Source organism: Periplaneta americana, chromosome 16 (genome assembly GCF_040183065.1).
Source record: "Periplaneta americana isolate PAMFEO1 chromosome 16, P.americana_PAMFEO1_priV1, whole genome shotgun sequence".
NCBI classification, from domain to species: domain Eukaryota; kingdom Metazoa; phylum Arthropoda; class Insecta; order Blattodea; family Blattidae; genus Periplaneta; species Periplaneta americana.
The window spans coordinates 180,014,367-180,037,209 of record NC_091132.1 but is presented as its reverse complement, the minus strand read 5'-3'; the positions used below and the strand labels follow the sequence as shown (position 1 = coordinate 180,037,209).

Here is a 22,843-nt window from a genome sequence, read left to right as displayed (position 1 = left end):
ACCATGTATATAAATATTAAACGAATTCGATACTTAATTTTATAATGTATTATATTATTTTATAATATAATTTATGATATCTGAAATATAAAATATTATTATTACAACTAGTTTTTCACTGAGAAATAAGGAAAAGCAGTTAACTTGAATTTATTTGAAGCAAAGCGTTACTGGATTATGCAATAAGGTAGGCGATGTTTGGATCCCGTGTCTCAACTCTATTCTCAATTATTATCTTAGCGGTATGCTCGATTACACTATCCTCTAGCGCTTGAAAGTGGAACTATAACGCTGGCGCACAGAGAAACAAAACACAGGAAAATTCGCTGTGTCCATTCTTTATAATCCTTATTCGCTGGTTTCCCTTCGTATGCAAGAAATTTCTAGCCATCGAATACAGTCAACCAAAAAATATTATGTTCTGACATCAGAGGAATCCAGAGTCTTGTTTTTTATACAAAACTACGCAAATATATTGCTCATCTAACACAATGTTGAAAATATGCTACAATATAATACATAGAATTATATTATATGCAGTAATGGTCGAAATATTCAAAAACTTATGCACAGTTAATTTTGTGTATTCATCATCACAGACGTTAATAACATGTATAACATGTTTTTGCATGAAAATATACATTTGCATATAATACTGTAAAGCCCACGCTGTTGGTTGTGATCAGACTGTGGCATACGGACATATAGAGAGCAACTTGTAAAGTTAGAAGTTGCTTCTAACACCCTGTTATAAATTGCTCATTTAAGATGTCTCTCTGTACTGCAGGAACGGAATTTGTTGGATCAGCACGTGACTGATATGGAGGAGGAATATGAGGACCAAAGTCAAGATCTCACATCTGAGATAAAAATTGAGGAAGATTCGGAGCCATTGTCGTTCCCTGATGTGAAACGTGAACCAGAGGTGAGTGTAACACAAAGCATGCACTGTGTGTTCTTCTTCCAGTGTTTTGATTGTCTGTGGCAGAAATATCTCATCTGCTTTATTGTTATTTATGTCTTGTTGCATTTTTATCTCGTTTTTTGTTTTAATTTTGAAAACGAAATTGCTCATTATACTCACTCGTAAAGGTTGTCATAGCTACACATTCGCACAGTGTATTCTTTTGATAATGTGTTGTACTTGACTTGATTTCTTTTTGTTATCTTTATGTGTTTGCCTATAGTTCTCGATACGTTTTACGATTTTCAAATTTATTAATTTTGCTGTAGATGTATGCAGAAATATTTTTACCTCTCTTCATTTGTCTTTTCACCTATTGTGTTTAAATATTTACGTGTCTGGGATATATCTTTTGTAGGCCATCATGCTGTCAGTGTAGAAAAGATATTTTGTAACTTTACAGTAAATTTTGGGGCTTATTTGGGTGAATTCCAAAAGATGCTTTAAATTTTGCAAAATGTTTTGATTCATACGGACAGGTACATCATACATCAAACTATAGTTTATTTTACTTACTTTTTTTTGTCAATGAAGTGCATTCAATTTTAATATAGGTAGAGACGTAAAGTTTAAAAGTTAAGTTGACAAATCTTGAAATCATTAGAAATAGAAATAGAGTTTTGAATTTTCTTGAACTGATTGCGAGTGGATTCCAACTTAGTTAAAAAAACTCATGAAAATTGACAAAATAGTTGAAGAAAATTTTTCTAATCAGTTTTGATGTCTTAAGATGTAAAGTCAATAATCACTGCATGTACTTAGCTATTTGAATCTATTTCGTCTGCTAAATCCTGACATACAGTTACTAATTGACTCTCACATGAGAAGCCCCCCGAAATCCATGCTGACAGTTATGTAACCAATTTGAATCATTCCAATGCTGCCTTAGATAAGCTGAAATCAAGTGTTCCATCTGTTTGCAAACCACAGAAGTGAGGCTGAACTTTCTGTAATTTTTTCTGAGTAAGACCCTGACTTATAAATTGGCACCACTATTGAATCTTTCCATCTTTATTATGAGAATCTTGAAAAAGGCTAGCCCCAAATCGAGGGAAATAGCATATGTAACGTTAGAGCGACCGTTAATGGAATACGGAACTACATGTTGGGATCCCTGTAGAATATATCAGGTAAATTCATTAGAAAGAATCCAGTATAGGGCAGCGAAATTTGTTAAAGGCAAAAGAGAAGATGGAAACGATACGATAAAAGAACTTAAATGGGAAACTCTGGAAAACAGACGTAGGAAAACTAGAATAACATCATTGTATACAGCGCATCTAGGTCAGAAAGCATGGGTAGACATAACGGCTCGGTTAGAAAAGCCAACGTCCTATGGTAGGAATGATCATGATTTTAAAATCAAATGTAGGAAACAGAAAACGGATGTAGGTAAATTCCCATTTTTAAATAGAACTATAAATGATTGGTATGACCTACCTGCAGCGGTCTTTGAGGGCTGTCCTTCCTTAAGGAGATTCAAGAATAACTTAAAAAGTTGTGTATAAAGTGCAAATTAAAATTAAGATGACATTTAACATTTAATTTTTTTTAAGGTGACATGTATTTATCTAGCCTGACGAGTTACTCCCTTGGTTTGAATTGTAAATTATTTAAAAAATAGCGTGTAAGAGGGCCTTAGACTAGAAATGTTTAACTTAAATGTAGTTCTGTTTATAAGTATGCATAAGGGTGTAATTATCTGTCTTATTTGAACTGTTGTATCAGTGAAGCGAAGTGAGTCAGTGAAGTTATGGTTTTACAGTGCAGTGAATAGTTTCGATCAGTGATAATTTATAGCGTCAATGAAATGTGTTCTATAGTGTCAGTTGAAATGTGTTTTAGAGTGTCAGTGAAATGTATACTAAAGTGTCAGTGAAATGCGTCATATTGCCACTACAGTGAGTGAGATGAGAGCAAAGTGAAAGACTATTGAAACATATGTGGGTTGTATTGTAAAATTAGGTTATTTTATGTTTTATTATTAATTGTAATTATTGTATTAAATTGTATTGTGTATTTTTATTGTATTGTGTATTGTTTATATTGTGTATACCATTGCCACCGGGTGCTTGTCCACTTGCAGTGTAAATAAATACATACAATCTTACGGAACATTACCATTTGCTCATGAATACTGGCCCTATTCATCATAATGTCAAGCTGTTTACAGGGACATATAGAGAGCAGCTCGTAACGTTAGAAGTCGTCTTGTAACACCCTATAATAAATTGCTCATTTAACACTTGTCTTCATACTGCAGGAGTGGAATGTGTTGGATCAGCATGTGACTGGCATAAAAGAGGAATACGTGAACCAGAGCTCTGATCTCATATCTGAGATAAAATTTGAGGAAGATCTGGAGCCAATTCCGTACATGAAACGTGAACCAGAGGTGAGTGGAGCACAAGGAATGCACTGTGTTCTTCCATTGTTTACCTTGTATTTTAATTGTAACGTATACTGACTCTTTACAACAGTGTTTGCAGTGCATTTTACTCTATGATAGAGACAAGAAACACTTATCACTATTTACTTCTACAAGTTGTGTTATGTTGCAGAGAACTAATGCTGCAATATTATCGCTGTTTATGTTTTAAATATGAAAACCCAATTGCTTGTTATGCTTACTCTAATTTGTTGCCAAGCTATACATTCCCACAATGCGTTTGAGGACACAGCTTCTTTTGTGTTTTCTCTATAGCTTTGTCTAAAATTCTCAATACTTCTTACCGTTTTCAAATAATTGGTTTTGTTGCAGATGTACTATATGTAAAATCATTATCACCTGTTTTCATTCGTTTTTCATGCACTCTTTGTAAATTTTTACGTATTTGCAATATATCCTTTGTAGAAAATCATGTTACCCATAGCGAAAATATGTATTTTAACTTTTGCTTTTTTTTTTTTTTTTTTTTTTTTTTTTTTTTTTTTTTTTCATTGGGTTATTTTACGACGCTGTATCAACATCTAGGTTATTTAGCGTCTGAATGAAATGAAGGTGATAATGCCGGTGAAATGAGTCCAGGGTCCAGCACCGAAAGTTACTCACCATTTGCTCTTATTGGGTTGAGGGAAAACCCCGGAAAAAACCTCAACCAGGTAACTTGTCCCGACCGGGATTCGAACCCGGGCCACCTGGTTTCGCGGCCAGACGTGCTGACCGTTACTCCACAGGTGTGGACTTAACTTTTGCTGATTTTGAGGGATTTCCAGAATAGATTCTAAATTCTGTAAAATGTTTTAATACATACATGCAGGAAATTGTTGGTTATTTTATTTAATCTTAATTTCTCAGTGAAGTAAATTTGATTTTAATAATGGTAGAGAAACGTAAAATTATAAACTTCAATTTACCAATTTTAAACTTACTACTAATATACATAATTTATTTGAATTTTCTTGTACTTCTTGTGAGTAGACTCAACTTAATTAAAATTCTCGGGAAATTATCAAGTTCATGAAATGATTGAACGAATTTTCGAAGCTATTTTTTTCTCTATGATATAAAGATCATTGTGGTCATAGCAAAGGAATCTTTGTGTACTGGAGCTTTAGTATATTAGCACAGCCTAGTATATACAGTCACGAAGCTTAATATTATTTTCATGTTTTGATGTATACTAGCACCTCATAAAATATTGGATACTTTTTCTTTAACACTCAGTATTTTCACTGGAGTGTATAATTCCGTCTGTTAGCAACAAACTCGCAATACAATACTACCTGAGCATGGTGCAATCACAGTCTAGTATATACAGTCGCGAAGCTCAATACGTAGTAAATATGCATCCATAAATAGTTGCCAACCACTAGGATCGTTAATATCGCTTCATTACAGAAAATGCGAAATAGTACCGACACAGTCTATTGTTCCTAGCACCCTCACTACTCAAGCTTCGTGACTGTATATACTAGACTGTGATATTAGTATAGTTTTATGATTTTACATGACAGAAATTATGGAGCTAAACTGGAATAAATTAGTATTAACAGTGTTATCCACATATGCGTGCCACCGGAGTGACTCAGTCGGTTAAGGCGCTTGCCTGCCAGTCTGAAGTTTCACTCGGGCGCGGGTTCGATCCACGCTTGGGCTGATTACCTGGTTGAGTTTTTTCCGAGGTTTTCCCCAACCGTAAGGTGAATGCCAGGTAACCCTCGGCCTCATCTCGCCAAATACCATCTCGCTATCACCAATCTCATCGACGCTAAATAACCTCGTAGTTGATACAGCGTCGTTAAATAACTTACATACTTACTGGCTTTTAAGGAACCCGGAGATTCATTGCCGCCCTCACATAAGCCCGCTATTGGTCCCTATCCTGTGCAAGATTAATCCAGTCTCTATCATCATATCCCACCTCCCTCAAATCCATTTTAATATTATCTTCCCATCTACGTCTCGGCCTCCCTGAAGGTCTTTTCCCCTCCGGCCTCCCAACTAACACTCTATGTAAAAATTTTTGGCTATACAATGATATAATATTAGACATTGTCACAAGAGGGGGATTGTACCAATTTCGTCCAAAGATGTACAGTTAACAGTTAGTATGTCTGACCATGGAACTAGCGAACCAGTGTCCAATATTGGTTGGGACAAGTTACGTGGTTAAAGTTTTTTCTGAGTTTATCTCTTAACCAATTTAGGACAAATGCAGGGTAACTTTCGTTGCTGGACCATGGACTCATTTTGCTGGCCTTATCACCTTTATTTCACTCAGACACTAGACAAGTATTTCAGTTAAAATGTTGTAAGATAAACCACTTACAAAATCCACCAAATTCGTGACTAGTAAATGAATTATTCGTTCATAGATAATTCCTGCTATTGTACAGTAGTTAAATCACACGACACTTCCATTCTGGTTGGATGATCGTCCACCTCTGCTTCGGCATGTGACCGTGAGGCCAGGAGCCGGAGGTCGGCCTCGGCTCTTCATGGGCTGTAGCGCCACGGATTTATTTTTTACTTTTACAGTAGTTAAATAGTTATTCTATAACAGCCACTTTCTACCAGTTTGCCTCGGCACACACTCGAATGATCCACTGGTCTGCAGCAGAATACCAAATGTGGTTCAAGTCAGTCTTCAGTAAACACAACGTAGGTGTACGAGCAGCAGAGAAGAGAATGATGACGATCATCTAGGGTAGCCAGATCAGTAAATTTATAATATCGTACCAACGCTAAATAATATCACATTTTAGGCCCGTAGCACACTTGAAGAGTTCTTGCCAGTGAGAAATGTGTTGCGAGAAAGAGGCGAAGAGCCTTCCTCCACACACTTGGCGAGTTCTCGCTATCACAGATCACACCTCGCTATGATCATCTATGCACTGCCTTCATGCAGAAAGCATTTTTCTGATTATAGTAATCACTCGTTGGGGGAAATATTATAGGTTATGTATTTACATTTATTGTCGTACTTATATATATATATATATATATATATATATATATATATATATATATAACGTGTAAGTATAATGTCGTACTTTATAAATTACGTACGAACGCTTTGTTGAATCTGAATATTCAGATGATGAGGAAATGTAGTTACATGAACATATTTTGTTAATGAAAAGAAAAAGTAGCCATAAAATTAAAGCCAGAAATATCTGAAAATCACATTGTATCTTACGAAAATAAGGGCGAGTTTTGGACACTGGTTTCGATTTGAATGATGATACGTTTAGGCGTTATTTCAGGTTCAATGGACCACAGTTTTTTTTTTTTTTTTTTTTGCCATTCATGATATGATAGAGAATTCTTTGCTATATTCTAATTAAACGTACGTAAACTGTTAAGACATAAGATACATTATTTCAAATGTTTAATTAATACTGTTAAATCTCATCAAAATAAAATATAGCCCTATTTATTTTCAGATAATCTGCTATTTGTCTCCAGACTTCTTCTTTAAGTTTCATGTTTTTATAGTTTTCATCCCGTGTATCATATAAATAGGCCTACGGGTGACATCGTACAAGTTCGATAAGTTTCTGACTGCAGTTATCAGCCATCTTTCCTCATTTTCAAATAAAAAGCACACAATTCATTGCCACCTGTGATATCTTTTTCTACATTCAATCGTCATAAAGAGTATAAATGTCAAACATCTTTGATAAATGTGTCAAGAAATTTCGCTGAGCTACCGATTTCAGCGAGAAACTCGCGCGAGATTTTTGCCACGAACGAGAATCTCTTCCAGTGTGTGGACGTCCATTTGAGTCCATGTTATCAATTTTTTAATTTTCTCGCAACACATGTCTCGCTGGCGAAAACTCTGCAAGTGTGTTATGGGCCTTACTTGATTTTACGAAAGAAAATAAATTGTGTTAACGTAATAAATACCTTAACAACACATATAATGATATTGTATATAAATTCAGAAAACATTCATAATGATCACACTAATATCGCATTGGAAGAAATTTTGCATTTCTATCATAAACATGAAATAAAAATACAAAAATTTTTTTACTTCAGTATGTGAATAATTTGTATTTTGTTTCTCTTCTCAATGGTTTTTGCAATATGCGCCTCTTCCCCATTCATCCTATTTATCATTCCCCAATATCTTGATTCGAAAATAATTCATAAAAAAATTGAAAATATTTTATACAGTATATTAATGCATATACATTCATATAATTTATTTGTATTTTCCTTCCTAAAACCCTCAAGATTCCCCTCCTGCTTGAGAACAACAGCTTTATAGTAAATGCCGCAGGATATTAAATTCCACCTCTATGTGCCACATATTGGAAACGGTTCAAAAGCGCTGTTCTATAATGGAAAGAAATACTCCATGAAAAATCTGCCCCAAGAATTATCTTCTGTTATTTAAACTTCTACTACATGCAATACAATTTAAATGTAATTGTGTGCAATCTAAATTCGACGTGCATTTCTTAATGTAAATTGTACTATCTTTCTGTTTTATTTGCTCTGTATTTCTAGGAAGAGCAGACTGACTCGGACACAGTGAATGAGGACCCAACAGTGGAAGTAACGACAGAGGACAACAAGGGTTTCACGGAAAGGTGAGTGTGGTGTGCGAGTTTATGTAGAGAGTTCATTGTATTTGATGTTTCTGTTTTCTTGACTATCCAGAAGCAGTTTCAGAAGAACTGTCTGTCTGAATCATCCAGCAATAATCAGTCATCACAGTTACACTGCACTTCCCTTGGTATCTGGTTGCCATAATGTACTGGTGAAACATTTCGTCATGTTCCTCACTAAAAATGCGTAGATTTTCAGGAAAATAATATACATGGACATGCAAAAATTTGACCTTTACTCTCATAGTTCAGCCCAAGGTCTCGAAATGCTCCAACTTAATTTCTACAGTTTCTTTATAACTTAAATTTGTATAATTCCCTAAGAAATTTTGTACTATCATTTTGAGTCCATTCCAAAAATTTTTTCTGCCAACTGTTCATCATGTTTGCAAAGTAACTGTGTAATATTAATTTGCATATATATATATATATATATATATATATATATATATATATATATATATATTATATATATTTGTTTATTTATTTATTCATTCATTCGTCTGTTCTTTCATTTATTTATTTATTTATTTTTGTTTTATTTATTCACTTTATTTTTTATTTATTTATTTTTGTTTTATCTATTTATTTTTTATTTATTTGTTTATTTATTTTTATTTTTTTATTTAATTATTCTTTTTATTTTTATTTATTTATTTTTTATCTATTTTATTTATTTTTTATTTATTCATTTTTATTTTTTTTGTTTTTTTATTTTATTTATTTATCTATCTCTCTGTCAGTGTCTGTCTATCTATCTCTCAGTCTTTCTGTCCGTCCGTCCGTCGGTCTGTCTGTCCGTCTATCCTGTCTGTCTTTCTGTTCGTTCGGTCGTGCATCCTGGTGCAGTTAAGGGCATCAGTCTTTCACTTTCACACCACCAGCAATATTACTACAATAATACATACAATGGTTCTTGAGCAATGTTATTTCACCAATTTCTGATTTCTTTCTGTTTGGCCACTGTTTCCTCTTCTAGTGGGTAGACATGTTGGTGTTGTTATTAACTGATGCATAGTTGTCAGCTTTAAAGCCATTAACACTCTTACTTACTTTACTTACTTACTTACTTTCCAATATTTCTCACACATATTATATATTATGAATTAATCAATTCTACACAGGCAAACAATTGTACTGGAATACTGGGATATCACACTTGAGATTTCTGTTTCCCAAACAGATGCATCTTTACAGTAATGTGATGTACCAATTTTAGTCAAGTAAGTCCTTATAGAAGTTACGGATTTATTGTCGTAACGACTATACAACTTTTTTATTCATAATGGCGGGTACTAGTTCTTGATTATTCGTCATTCACCCATATGAAGCCAGTTATGTAGACCAATTTACTGACAGAGTCGTTGCCCAGGGTGCGCCATAGCAGGTGGTCTACGCCAGTAGCGGCCAGTGATTGAAATCCTCGGTGAGGCCAGATGCAACTAGTTTAAGTGCCTCCGATAGGAAATGTTTGTTTATGATATTAATTATTATTGTTATTATATTATTAATATCATTATTACCGTATTATTATTATTATTATTATTATTATTATTATTATTATTATTATTATTATTATTATTATTTATTTATACTGGCAGAGTTAAGGCCATAATAGAAAAAAATAAAAAAAAAGAAAGTAAAATACATTGGAATATAGTGAAAGCAACTCCTTTAGTACAAATGGTTAATATGGAAAAACGTAAGGAAGAATATATCAAAATGGAATGTAATAAAATAATAATAAAAAAGAAAATAAAATAAAAAGATATATAACTGCATATAACTCTATGACTACATAGCCCTCAGGCACGGATGTAGAAAGTGTTACTATAAGTAACTTATTGTAGTTGTAGGGGAAATCACAATCATATAAATGAGACAATTCATTAGTGCCTGAGATACGTCATGCACAATAATAATCAGCAGTAAAAAAAGTGTAATGAATTTATATAACAACTTCTAGAAAAGACAAAGAAATAAGGCATAAAAATTATTTAAGAATTGGAATACTTGTGATATATATTTAAGATTTTATGACTGTCCTTATAAATTAACACTATGTCGCGTTATATACCGTTATATAATACAGCATATTCTTCTACCAGGTAGATGAGATGAAACGCCAGCAAAGCTGCAGATATCAAGTCACTGGAGTGCCACTACCTGCTCCTAGGTTTATGGCCCTATTATTGTCAGACTAAATCCAGCGCAATGTACATATGAATTATACTACTAGGTTCAAAAAGTTCCCGGAATTTTACTACCATTTTTCGTATTAATATATAACAAGGGATATTATACATTTGTTTTGTTGGTAACATTCATGATGTCATTTCCTTAAAGTTTGTTGATAATGGCAATTATTGGTTTTGAGTTGTAGGCAATTGTTTATCATAGTGTTTTGTTTGTTCGTCGCATTTTGTAATTATGTCCACAGAGCAAAGTACAAACATCAAGTTCTGTGTTTTGTTGGGGACATGATCAGTATGGCTGATGAAGATGGTGATTTCTTAAACAAAATGAAACTGGTGCTACTTGTACGACCCAGTCCCTAAACGACAGTCATTTGAGTGGAAATCGAAAACATCTCCTCGGAAGCAAAAATTTCCTAGGGACACTTCCAAAGGCAAAGTTATTTTAAATGTTATGTTTTATTTAACGACGCTCGCAACTGCAGAGGTTATATCAGCATCGCCGGATGTGCCGGAATTTTGTCCCGCAGGAGTTCTTTCACATGCCAGTAAATCTACTGACATGAGCCTGTCGCATTTAAGCACACTTAAAGCAAAGTTATGTTGGAAGTTTTCTTCGACTCTCAGGGTCTCATGCACCATGAGTTCATTCCAGAAGGTCGTACTGTAACGAAAGAATTGTACGTAGAAACCCTCCGTCGCCTCTGGGACGCAGTGAGAAGGAAACTTCCAGAAAAGTGGGTAGAAAACAACTGGTTCCTTATGCATGACAATGCACCTGCTCATCGCGCAATTATTGTAAAGAATTTTCTTGCCAGGCACAACATAACTGCTTTGGATCACCCACCATACTCTCCTGATCTCTCACCACCTGATTACTTTCTGTTTCCCCGTCTGAAAAGTCATCTGAAAGGACGGAGATTCAATGCTGAAGAGGTTATCGCAAACGCGACGAGAGCACTAAGACGGGTTTCACAAAATGGCTTCCAGGCCTGCTTCCAGGAACTCTACACGCGTTGGCAAAAGTGTGTTGTTGCGGAAGGCAACTATTTTGAAGGGAATGCTGTAGAATAGTGTTTAAGGTACGTTGTTTCTATGATGGTAGCAAATTCCGGGAACTTTTTGAACCTAGTATGTATATATTGTAAATTTATTTCAAATCAACAATAATAATTCCTTTCTACAATTCACATTAAACGCTCTCGGCAACAATGGGATTTGCTCTCCGCACAGCAACCCAGTGTTCGTTAGTGCACTCCACTGACGACAATGACAATTTACTTGGATTATTACGAACAACAATGAACTGTTAATCTTAACTAATATTTACAAAGCACTATTTACAACACAGAACTGTCAATTCTCAGTTCTTCCGGCTCAGTCACTCGAGTTCACAGTATCCCGAATCACAGACCTTCAGAGACAGTCCACTGTACTCGAACTCAGGTCCCTCCAACTGCGGTCCACTGCACTCGAACTCAGGCCTTCGGATGCTGACACAGTTGCGGACGCACACTCGAGTCGAACTCCGGTACACAAGACTGGCTTGCTTGCTCTGGCTTACTCACTGACTGGCTGATTAATCAACTGAAACTGCTCGAGTTCGCCCGCGTTTCTTTTATAGCAAAATCATAGTTGCGAGAAATTTCTACGGATGTGCAGAGATAGCTCTCTCGAATTATCTGGATATCTCCACTTCGACGGACTTCTGGAAGAGTCGGGAGGGTCCGTCCCCCCTTCACTCCGCACGCAGCAGTTGCGCGCGCACCCTCCCCTCGTCGCGTTGACGTAATACACCCCCTCTGCCCTTCAGCATGCAGATGCTCCCCGTACCAGCGTTTCGTCGGACGCGTGTTCAAACCCCATTGCAGCTGTCTACAATATATATATATATATATATATATATATATATATATTTTTTTTTTGCACCTCAGCACATGTGTGGACTTCGTTCCTACGTTCATAGACATCTATGACGTAGTGCAGAGGGCGGCAACTACAGGGAACCCAAGAGTTGGAACTTAATCAGAGACAATTCTGTCCGACGCCGGGATGGTATCCGGTGTGGCTTAGTGGATAAAGCATCAGCACGTAGAGCTGAAAACCCGGGTTCAAATCCCGGCACTGGAGAGAATTTTTCTCCGTTCCATTACTCTTTCACCTTTCAGCATATGAATTAGTTCGCAAGGTCTAATTGAATGATTAACAGAACTGTACCTATAATTCATAATTTTTTTAACAATCTTGTACGTAGTAATAATGAGTCTACCAATTTACTTAGACGTGTGCAAGAATCGAGACAATATTCTCGGACATCCAGATCCCGCCCAACAAAATATTGCAGAAAGCAGTTTTCAGTTTTGTGCTGAGTCCCGAATGTGTAAGTTGTGTCATGAGATACAATATAGAACAACGCACTTTTATTTGTAATACTTTCGCAAGATAGTCTTCGTGGAAAAGGTGTCGCTGTAAGTTCCGTCGTCAACTTCGCGATTCTCCTGTGCCGAATAAAGCAACGATATACCGACTAGTAGAGAAGCTTCAGAGCTTCAGCTTGTTTCAGAGCTTTGGAAGCATTTTTACTAGTTTAAGATTCGTGAAATAAATACCAGGTAAGAGATAATACGAATACAAATTTTCTCTTGATAATGCTTGCTATGAAATGGAATCAGTAATGATCCACTGCCAAATTTTCCTAATTTTAAAGTGACAAAATTAACAAGTTATAAACATTATATCACCTCTGACTGAGGTTCTGGCGGATATGTACTTCTATTATCAGGCCTTACATCTCACTTGACTGAAATTTGATATAACCTGTTCCAACTGTTCCAAAGAGTGTTACACTGCTCCAGTTATCACTTCAACGTTCCAAATGGTACCAAGAGATAAACAGTTCAATTTCTAAACAGTTTTCCCTTTCTTTGCTTTCTAAAAAGGCCATGTGTAGCTCTATCATTGACCTCCAATCGAAAGTGTATATAATATTATCCATGTTCACACCGCCTTCGTGCAACAGTAGGGTATGTAGGATCGCGCAATTTAATTGTACGAATCAAATTCCCTAATAAATGTGATATTAATTATTAGCTGTCCATTGATATGTTCATAGTGCCCTGACATAGTGTTAATTATTAATATACCGCGAAAAATATCATCGGCTAATGTCTTCGTTATTAAGTTCTCCAAAGGTTATATCCGTTATTTTTACTAAAATCGATTTATTTTGAATTGTAGTTATTTACTGTAAGTTACCCTTAATAGTAAGCTACAAAAACTATCTTTCGTTGTCATAATACACTGAACAGCTGATTTAAAGACGATTCAAGGGCCTTGAAACATGTTCCCGAAGCAGATGAGAGGTTGAAACAGTTGGCACTGATGTTGTAAACATATTCTTATGAAACTGCTTCTTTGAAACTGTTATTTTGGAACAGTTTCGTTCATGAAACAATTACAGTCGAAACTGATTCTTAAAAAGAACAGTTTATCCCATCTCTAGTATGCAATGGAGGTGGAAAGAAAAGTGGTGCCTTGTTTTACCACTTGTGAGCTTGAGACCTGTCTTTGGACAGTTGGCTATACAACAGCAAACATTTTATATCTGACAAGTATAGGAATAGATAAAGTTACAGGATATTTTCAATTCCGCATTTCGAAACAATCGCAGAAATCGCTTTTGTCAAAAAAAAAAATGTAAAGAAAAGGCAGGTGACTTTGGACAGAGAGTTTATTAAACAATAATCCAAGAGTTGACTGACATGGTGTAATCCTTATGCTATTTAAATGAATATAGGTTAAATAGGGTCCGTCTTCTTGCTTATCAAGTAATGTATACTCTTAATTATTACCTCAGCTGAACAACCGACCCGATCATATCATGTTAACAACCAACACGGCACTGAAACCAGCTGACTGATCTTCGAGACGTGACAGCCAAATTTGTACCTACTTCAGCTGTATTTTAAATATTTAACATTTTAATATTTATCACTATTTTAACTTTCACGTCAAGCTACCATGGGTAATTACTAGAATATGTAATTGTAATTATAACAACATGACTTTTAAAACACCGTAATTATTTATATGAAACATGCTCTGAATTTACTTGTTTTCAACTCATGTCACATGGAACATAATATTGTCCACATGAAGTATCAATATTTCATTCTGTGCTCAAATTTCAACATTTAGTCCACACCTGTGGAGCAACGGTCAGCGCGACTGGCCGCGAAACCAGGTGGCCCGGGTTCGAATTCCGGTCCGGGCAAGTTACCTGGTTGAGGATTTTTCCGGGGTTTTCCCTCAACCCAATACGAGCAAATGCTGGGTAACTTTCGGTGCTGGACCCCGGACTCATTTCACCGGCATTATCACCTTCATTCAGACGCTAAATAGCCTAGATGTGATACAGCGTCGTAAAATAACCCAATAAAATAAAATAAAAAATTCAAAATTTACGAAAATAAGGAATACGATAGGGTGATATCTTGATGTACCCTTCAAAAGCAGAATTTCCAAACATAGTAATTATAAAGCATTAAGCATATTCATAACCTGCTAGTTTATTTTACGTACTACACACAATACTCCTACGTGAAAATTTAATAATATATATAATTATTCCAAGTTATAATTTTATCTGTGTCTAATATGAACATTATGTAAACAGTTGAGTCAGTGCACGGCTAATTATAATGTAACATTTATTTAGTCTAGTTTGCTTGTCAGAATATCACTTTATTCTACTCAAGTTTCGTAACCAGTATTCACTATGTATAATAAGACACTTATGTTGATCTGATGATGGCAAATAATTGCCGAAAACGTTAATCCAATCAATAAATGTCACATAGTTAATAATTAAAACTACACATTACTTCATAAGGAAGAAGACGAACCCTATTTAACCTATATTCATCTAATTTAATTGCTTATCGGTGTATACCTTTTCAAAATAGAAAATATCTCATGATATTTGTTTTACAGGTGAAGACCAAATTGTTGAGACAATTTTAATACTTGCAACTTCACTCATAAGTTATTTATTTATAAGAATGCGTCTCTAATGGTTATATACAGCCTGGTGAAATGAGTTGTTTTGATTTGAGTATTCATTAATTGAATGTATATTTGTTATGACTGTTTCATAGCCTGATTTCATTTCCTTTAGCATTGCAGCTACCAATGAAAGGGCTGTGTCATCAGAAATCGATAGTTCTGCACTTGAAGAAATTGAGATTGTCTGTGAGTTTCCGAAGAATTCAGGTTCCTCGACAAAACGTGTGGGAACTCGCCAAGATGAGAAGAAATTGCAATTTGAGTCGTCTAAAATATGTTCCTCGAATTCGGCAAAAGTCAACGGGAATTTACTTAAGCATCCAGGCAAGAAACTTTTCAAATGCAAAGTTTGTGCTAGGTGTTACTCAGATTCGAGTTCCCTGAGAAGGCATGAACGTGTTCACACAGGTGAGAAACCCTTTAAATGCGATGTTTGTGATAAGTGTTTTTCGCAGGCAGGGACACTTAGAACCCATGAACGCGTGCACACAGGGGAGAAACCTTTTAAATGCGATGTTTGTGGTAAGTGCTTTTCGTTGTTGGGAAATTTGAAAAATCATCAACTCATTCACAGAGGTGACAAACCTTTCAAGTGTGATGTTTGTGATAAATATTTCTTCCGAGCGAGTTGCCTGAAAAGGCATGAACTGCAGCACACCGGACAGAAACCTTTCAAGTGTGATGTTTGTGATAAATATTTCTTTCGAGCTAGTTGCTTGAAAAGGCATGAACTGCAGCACACCGGACAGAAACCTTTCAAGTGTGATGTTTGTGATAAATATTTCTTCCGAGCGAGTTGCCTGAAAAGGCATGAACTGCAGCACACCGGACAGAAACCTTTCAAGTGTGACATTTGTAGCAAATGTTTCACGACTAAGTTTTGCCTGAAATACCATCTATATCTGCACATGAGCGAGAAACCTTTCAAATGTGATGTTTGTGGTAAGCGTTTCTCTCATTGGGGTGGCGTGAAAAGCCATGCACTTTCACACGCAGGCGAGAAACCTTTCAGATGTGAAGTTTGTTGTAAGTGTTTTTCGAATAGGGATGAACTGATATGTCATCTATACTTGCACACAGGGGAGAAACCATTCAAGTGTGACGTTTGTGGTAAGTGTTTCTTGTATGAAAGTAGCCTGAGATGCCATGTACACCTGCACACAGCTGAGAAACCTTTCAAATGTGACGTTTGCGGTGAGAATTTCACGTACAGGAGTACCTTAAAATGCCATCGACGCTGTCACATTGGCAAGAAAGTTTATAAGTGCGATGTTTGTGGTAAGTGTTACTCACAATCTGGTTACCTAAAAAACCATAAACTCCGGCACTGAAGCGAGAAACTTTAAAATTCCAGGTCATTCTCCGAGTCTTATAGTCTTAATTAAAAAGCAATTGACTCTACCACACATGGGAGAAACCTTCTATATATGATAGCTCAGAAATGACTTTCGCTTATTATTGAAGTACTTTACCACTGCTGCAACAAATTGCCTAATGCGATTTTTGTAATTTTTCTCTCTGTCGAGTAACCTATAAAGACATGAACGCCATAGGCGAGGAGCCTTTCAAGTCGGATATCTGTGAAACAGTTTTCTCTTGCAAGACTAATTTAAATATATTTTCAAACATACAGACGAAAATATTTTGTATTGGAATGTGTGTCTCAGTACTGTAAGCTGAAACTTCATAGGAACACAGGCTGAAAACTTTTAGGCTTGGTCCACAACAAAGCAGGAACGAGAAGAGAAATACTGTTAATATACATTCATTAGAGCTACGGTTTGTTTACGGCGATTGTCGCCGGAGTTGCTAGCATTTGAAATGAATTCGCACGGTTTCTTTACAGCGAAGATCGCCAACGCTGTTCGTTGGACGCGACGCAGATCGCTGGTGGTTGCTCCTGAAGCAAATTCAGGGCGCACATCTCCGCAATCGTGTTCAATAATCGATATTTAGACAAGATCATGTTGTAATATCGAATATCTAATCTGTACGCGTTAACCACGTCTGTACGTTTTGCCTGCAAAACAAATCAAGACGTTTTGTAATTTTTCGTGGTCTGAAAACGAAATTATTATTGAATATGTTACACACCATAATACTCTTTTTAATACGAGCATGTGAATTAATAAACAAATTAAACAATAAACCCTTACATTACAGATTACATTTTTATCACGCCCGAGCCCCAGAGAATTTCGTTCAGTGTTGGGTAAGGGGAAATTCTCTCTTCTGTAAGTTTTCCACCAGCTCCCTTGCACTAGATTTCGGCTGCCATAACCTCAAATTTTACAGAAGTAATCGATGGTGTTTAGGTAAAAGATCTTAACCCTTATTGTTTGGAATATACCATGTAATGTAATACAGTATCATAATAATAATCATAATAATTAGTTCATAACCTGAGTTACTGCCAATCTTTCAGCTGGAGTTACGGGGTCTTGACAAAATTTGTAGGTAATTTAACATTGTCATTTTCAATTAAACTCAAAACATAATCAAACTGGTCAGGCGAGAGACTGAAATATTCCTTAAATTTTGTAGCGTTTTTACAAAGATGTCTCATTATCAATGTGTTGAAACAACCTTCTGTAAACCCATTCCTGAATATTTCATTAGTCTGTAGCTTGTTCCTTTTATAATACGCATGTTCGATAGTGATATCGTCATCTCCCTCTTCTATAATAAATAGCAACTTCATTATCTTGGATTTATTCATATAATTTTTAGGTTATGTCCGTGGCCTACATTACTTTACTTGACCATATGTAATAGATGAAGGAATAAACAAATGAAAATCTACAACGATGTGTGTCAATAAAGAAATCACTTCTCGGCGATCATCGCCAGCGTTTATAATCGCCGGCTATGTGCGTCCGACGTTGATCGCCGTAAACAATCCGTACCTTAAAAATTAAGCATTCACAATTAACGAGAATGTTGCCAGGAACGCGAAAGTTAATTCACTCTGTTGTCTTCGTAAAGCTATTTCCTTGTATTTATGTAGCAGGGGGCCGTAACATATCTTCTTCATTGATCGTATCTAACTTAGAAGAAGCGTTCATCAACCATAGGGTACATTGAAAGACATCGCGTTGGTACATGCCTCAAAAGTATTTCATGCTTCATGTCAACAAAGAGGAATATTTATTACGTACCTTTAGGCCTATCACTAATATCTCAACATAAAGAAATGTGAAAATTGTTAGTCCTACAGCAGATTTGAAATGGTTATTTAAAACAGTGTACGGTACTTGCAATTTTCTATTAGTATGTTGTGGTTTTCTGCCTACAACTTTTCTGATACACAATATTATCAGCTGCATATGCTGCGACTTGAGATAATTGCAATCCTTTACCATTTAAAATCGTTGGGTTGCATTTCACGATTATTTCACTAGACTCATTTGTGTCTTCATGGAAGACTAAAACACCATGACTAACCGCAGTTTTGGAGTTAAAATATGGAAGAGATGCAGGGAAAATACTTTTATTTCCTAAATTTGAATCATCTAAACTAATAATCTTACTTATTTACTTACTGGCTTTTAAGGAACCCGGAGGTTCATTGCCGCCCTCACATAAGAACGCCAATGGTCCCTATCCTTAGCAAGATTAATCCAGTCTCTACCATCATATCCCACCTCCCTCAAATCCATTTTAATATTATCTACCCACCTACGTCTCGGCCTCCCCAAAGGTCTTTTTCCCTCCGGCCTCCCAACTAACACTCTATATGCATTTCAAAAACTAATAAACTACTAAAAAAAATAACTGTTTTTTATATCTTTAATCAATCATTCCTGAGTATGTGGTCCCAAATCACTCTCAACAACACTTGCATCTTTTCTGCGTCCACTTTTTTTTTTTTTTTTTGCAAGCAATTTCGGTTTTTGGTGTAAGTTTTTTAATCAGTTTATTTGCACAGTCTAGAGTATTGTAACTTCCTTTGTGAACAACACCATGGTAAGCCGATAAAACTTATGCTACACAATTTTTTTTCTTTCGATTCTTTCTTTTTACAATATTTGGACATCATGTGAGACTGCCTAACATATGTCAAACCAGCTGTACTATTCTTTCTTGACAGCTTGCACTGCGCGTTTTCCTTCATATGTTACATTAATCCCATGTGTCGGTACATAACCTAAATTCGGCAGTAGAGTTATCACTCGTCTGAAGCCATTTTCCCCATTGTTAACCTGAAAAACACAATGTCTGCCCAACATCTTCTTACGAGTTCCTGCTGGCCAGAAAAAGAAGCTAATGCTAGTCTAGCTGCCTTTGACATTGATGTACATTATTAGTTGGTAGAATCGAAGGAAGAGTCGCTGTTTTCCTGATCAATAAGTTCGATGACATAATAGACCTGTATGATGGATGGATGAATGGATGTATGGACAGCCACTGGAATACAGTTATTCATGGCATTGTCAATATATATTAATGTAACAAAGATTTTACAATTACTTTAATCTGTGGTAACATGTCACTTGTCTATTAAATAAAATACCAGTTACTTAGAATATGATTTAGTTCAGGGATGTCGAACAGCGCTCTCGAGCTGTGAACTTCAGAGCCTTCACTCTGCCCTTACCGTGCAGAGGTTGAACATAGGCAGCAGGCAGTCCGGCCGAATGATAGTAAACAAAAGCGAAACTGCGGCGGCTGGTACTTTCATAACTTTTATACATCTTACCAATTGGTTAGGAACTCAGTTTAGTTTGCATTTGATGAACTCTGGTAAACAAAGAATGTAGCCTACACGATGATGAATTATGTTGATGATAAAGGTAAGGTAAACATATCCCCGTAACATGCCATGAAGGCACTTGGGGGGCATGGACAATAATAATAATAATAATAATAATAATAATAATAATAATAATAATAATGATAATAGTAATGTTTTATCTACTAAGTCATTCCATGAATGTTGTTCGTTAATGACGGAAATAAATCATAATAATAATAATGTTGTTAATATGTTTAAAATATCAACTTTGTGTGTATATGTTGTAGCAGTGCAACTTCAAATTCAGAAACGTAAACTGTTTTGATGTGTATAAAATTAATTACTTTTAGCGTGACTTGAAATTTGTTCATAGTTTTTGTTACAGATTCAAAAATATCTCCTCGAGTTCGATCCTTTAGTGAAATGACATCTACAAGATCCCCATGAACATTGAAATCTGAATCGACACTCATGAATACACTGTAGCTAGCTGCGCCGTATCTTTCCGGTCGGTACTTTCATCAAGAGCTATAGTGAGTAATAAGTGAAAGTTTTCATTCTTGCTATCAGTTGTTCCTCCAAGTTATCTCCCATTTATGACACGCGCTCTGCAAAAATATTACGAGACAAACATATAGAATTAAAATCATTAACGTATTCCGGACATATCCCTTTTGCAACAGCTATGAGACAGCCTTTCACAAATTCTCCGTTAGTAAATAGCTTTGAAGCCATTGCAATAATTTCACAAATTTTGTAGCTAGCACGAACCAAGCTTATTCTACTAACACCCGATAATGATGGAGGATTTTCTGAATTCAATCTTGATTTTAATTCTTCTACAGCCTTTTCACGAGTGAAACCGGATAACGTTTCTGGTGCATAAGCTTCAGCATGACGTGTAGAATTAAAATGCCTTTTAATATTATGATGGATAATGTGTCCAAGTTCTTTTCTACATATTAAGCAATGTGCCTTTCTGTCCTTTAAGATAAAGGAATATTTATCTATCCACTCACTATTGAATCGTCGTTCCATATCCATACCAGCCGCCAGAGTTGATAAACACACTGCATACAGAACACTACTACAGCGAGCTGACTGACTGTCGGTTCAGCTCAGCTACGGTAGGAAACAGTATTAATAGTTTCACAGTTTGAGAGCGCTGTTCGACATCCCTGATGTAGTTAATCACTTAGCAAATAACGTACTACTAATTCAGTCAGTAATGCATAACACACTAGAATAGTTACTTGTAAATAAGATGCTGAGTTTATTTTAAGAGATTCACTGATTATTTTGTAATCACACACTAGCAGGCAATTGATTTTCTTTCTTCTGAGTCTTGATGCTGCGTCTCTTCCAGTAGGGTCTCCAGGTACATGAAACCGGACAACAGAAGGGCAGCACACACAATAAATGATTAAATTTTAAAACGTTATATTTAAATATTCCTTTGTGCACATTGGCATGTGTCAGTAACATATTTTTAAGAGATTTCTTAAATATTGTAGTGTTATGTGTCTTGACATATGGGGGAAGTTTATTATATAATTTACTGCCAGTATGTGTAGGGGTACTGAGAGTTTTAGCAAGTCTGTGTTAATTCAAATGTTTATTATCGGATGTCATAGTGTTGTGCTCGTGATATTCTGAGTTTGTTTTAAAGGAATTAAAAATTTTTTGAATAAAGCATACTGTTTCTAGAATAAAAACAGTGTACTGGTAAAACCTTAAGTTCATTGAAACTTCCTTGACTTTCTGTAAAATTGGATACTTGCTTCATAATTTTAATTATTCCTTTTTGTAGTTTAATTATATGAGAAGATTTTGATGATGATCCCCAGCAGGGCTGGGCAGTATTTGAAATACATTTATATTTTGTAATTTGTAAGAATTTTCGAAAATATTATGTATTTAAATGTATAAAATTGATGTATTTTGTATTTCAAATACTCACAATAGTTTCTTCTTCTTCTTCTTCTTGTCCTTCAAGTTTTGGATTTCGATTTGAAGAATGAACTTTTATCTTATTTGCTTATCCATTTCAGATGTGCTAGCCATACACTTAGTTTTCTTGCCACAACTGATTACCTTAATGCCATGAAGAAATCTCCAGCAGCATCAAGGATCCATCACCCAACACTTGCTAAATGTTCAGCATTATGGAATGCGTCTAGGAGACTCAAATCGTCAGAAATTATATCAGATGTCTTGAAATGTACATTAAAGTTTCCTTGCCCAACTCGATGGAATTCTCTTTATGACTCAGCATCTCAAAACTGCAATTCAACATGATATAAACAGTATAAGTGAAAAACTGGGATTGCTAACGTTCAAGGGTGTTGAGTTTCAGTGCCTTGAAGAATATTGTGCAATTTTGAAACCCATTGCCGTAGCCCTTGATTTAATGCAAAATGTGCTATTATGCCCAACTTTTGTCCACATTAATTTCTTTCAAAAACAGGTTACATATTCTTTTGTCTAGTAATGTACGCTATCTATTCCAAGTAACTCCAATCCTAATAAGTTCACTTTCATCAATATTTAAAGCGATGTTTGATCTGATCCCAGAAGCTAATTGAGCTATTTTGGCAGCTTGCTTCCATCCATCAAAGATGGCTACTTGACACTGCCTTACCAAATGATAAGAAGAGAATACAGAATATGTGTGTGAAATCATCTGAGCAGTTCTCTGTTACACTTTGGTCAGTTCAGACGATGAAGATGATGAAAACAACTTTTATGTTTTCAACTCAAGTACAACAGACTTTCAAAAGCAAAAAGAAAAGAGCTTGTCTACTGCGGAGTATGAGCTCA

The 22,843-nt window shown here is 35.6% G+C and overlaps 2 protein-coding genes across 2 annotated transcripts in view; both read left to right on the top strand.

The window, feature by feature from the left end:
* LOC138691449 (zinc finger protein 721-like) overlaps positions 1 to 22,843 on the top strand; it is a 75,021-nt gene that overhangs the window by 30,125 nt on the left and 22,053 nt on the right. The window lies entirely within an intron of this gene.
* On the top strand, positions 792 to 21,613 carry LOC138692121 (zinc finger protein 235-like). Its single transcript, XM_069815090.1, has 4 exons — positions 792 to 925; positions 3,228 to 3,359; positions 7,929 to 8,011; positions 15,401 to 21,613. The coding sequence occupies exons 1-4, from the start codon at positions 821 to 823 to the stop codon at positions 16,617 to 16,619; spliced, it is 1,539 nt and encodes a 512-aa protein (XP_069671191.1). The 5' UTR covers positions 792 to 820; the 3' UTR covers positions 16,620 to 21,613.

Coding starts and splice junctions, on each gene's coding strand:
- LOC138692121 (XM_069815090.1), top strand. CDS start 821: ATGGAGGAGGAATATGAGGACCAAAGTCAAGATCTCACATCTGAGATA. Junction 926..3,227: donor ATGTGAAACGTGAACCAGAG/GTGAGTGTAACA, acceptor TTCATACTGCAG/GAGTGGAATGTGTTGGATCA. Junction 3,360..7,928: donor ACATGAAACGTGAACCAGAG/GTGAGTGGAGCA, acceptor CTGTATTTCTAG/GAAGAGCAGACTGACTCGGA.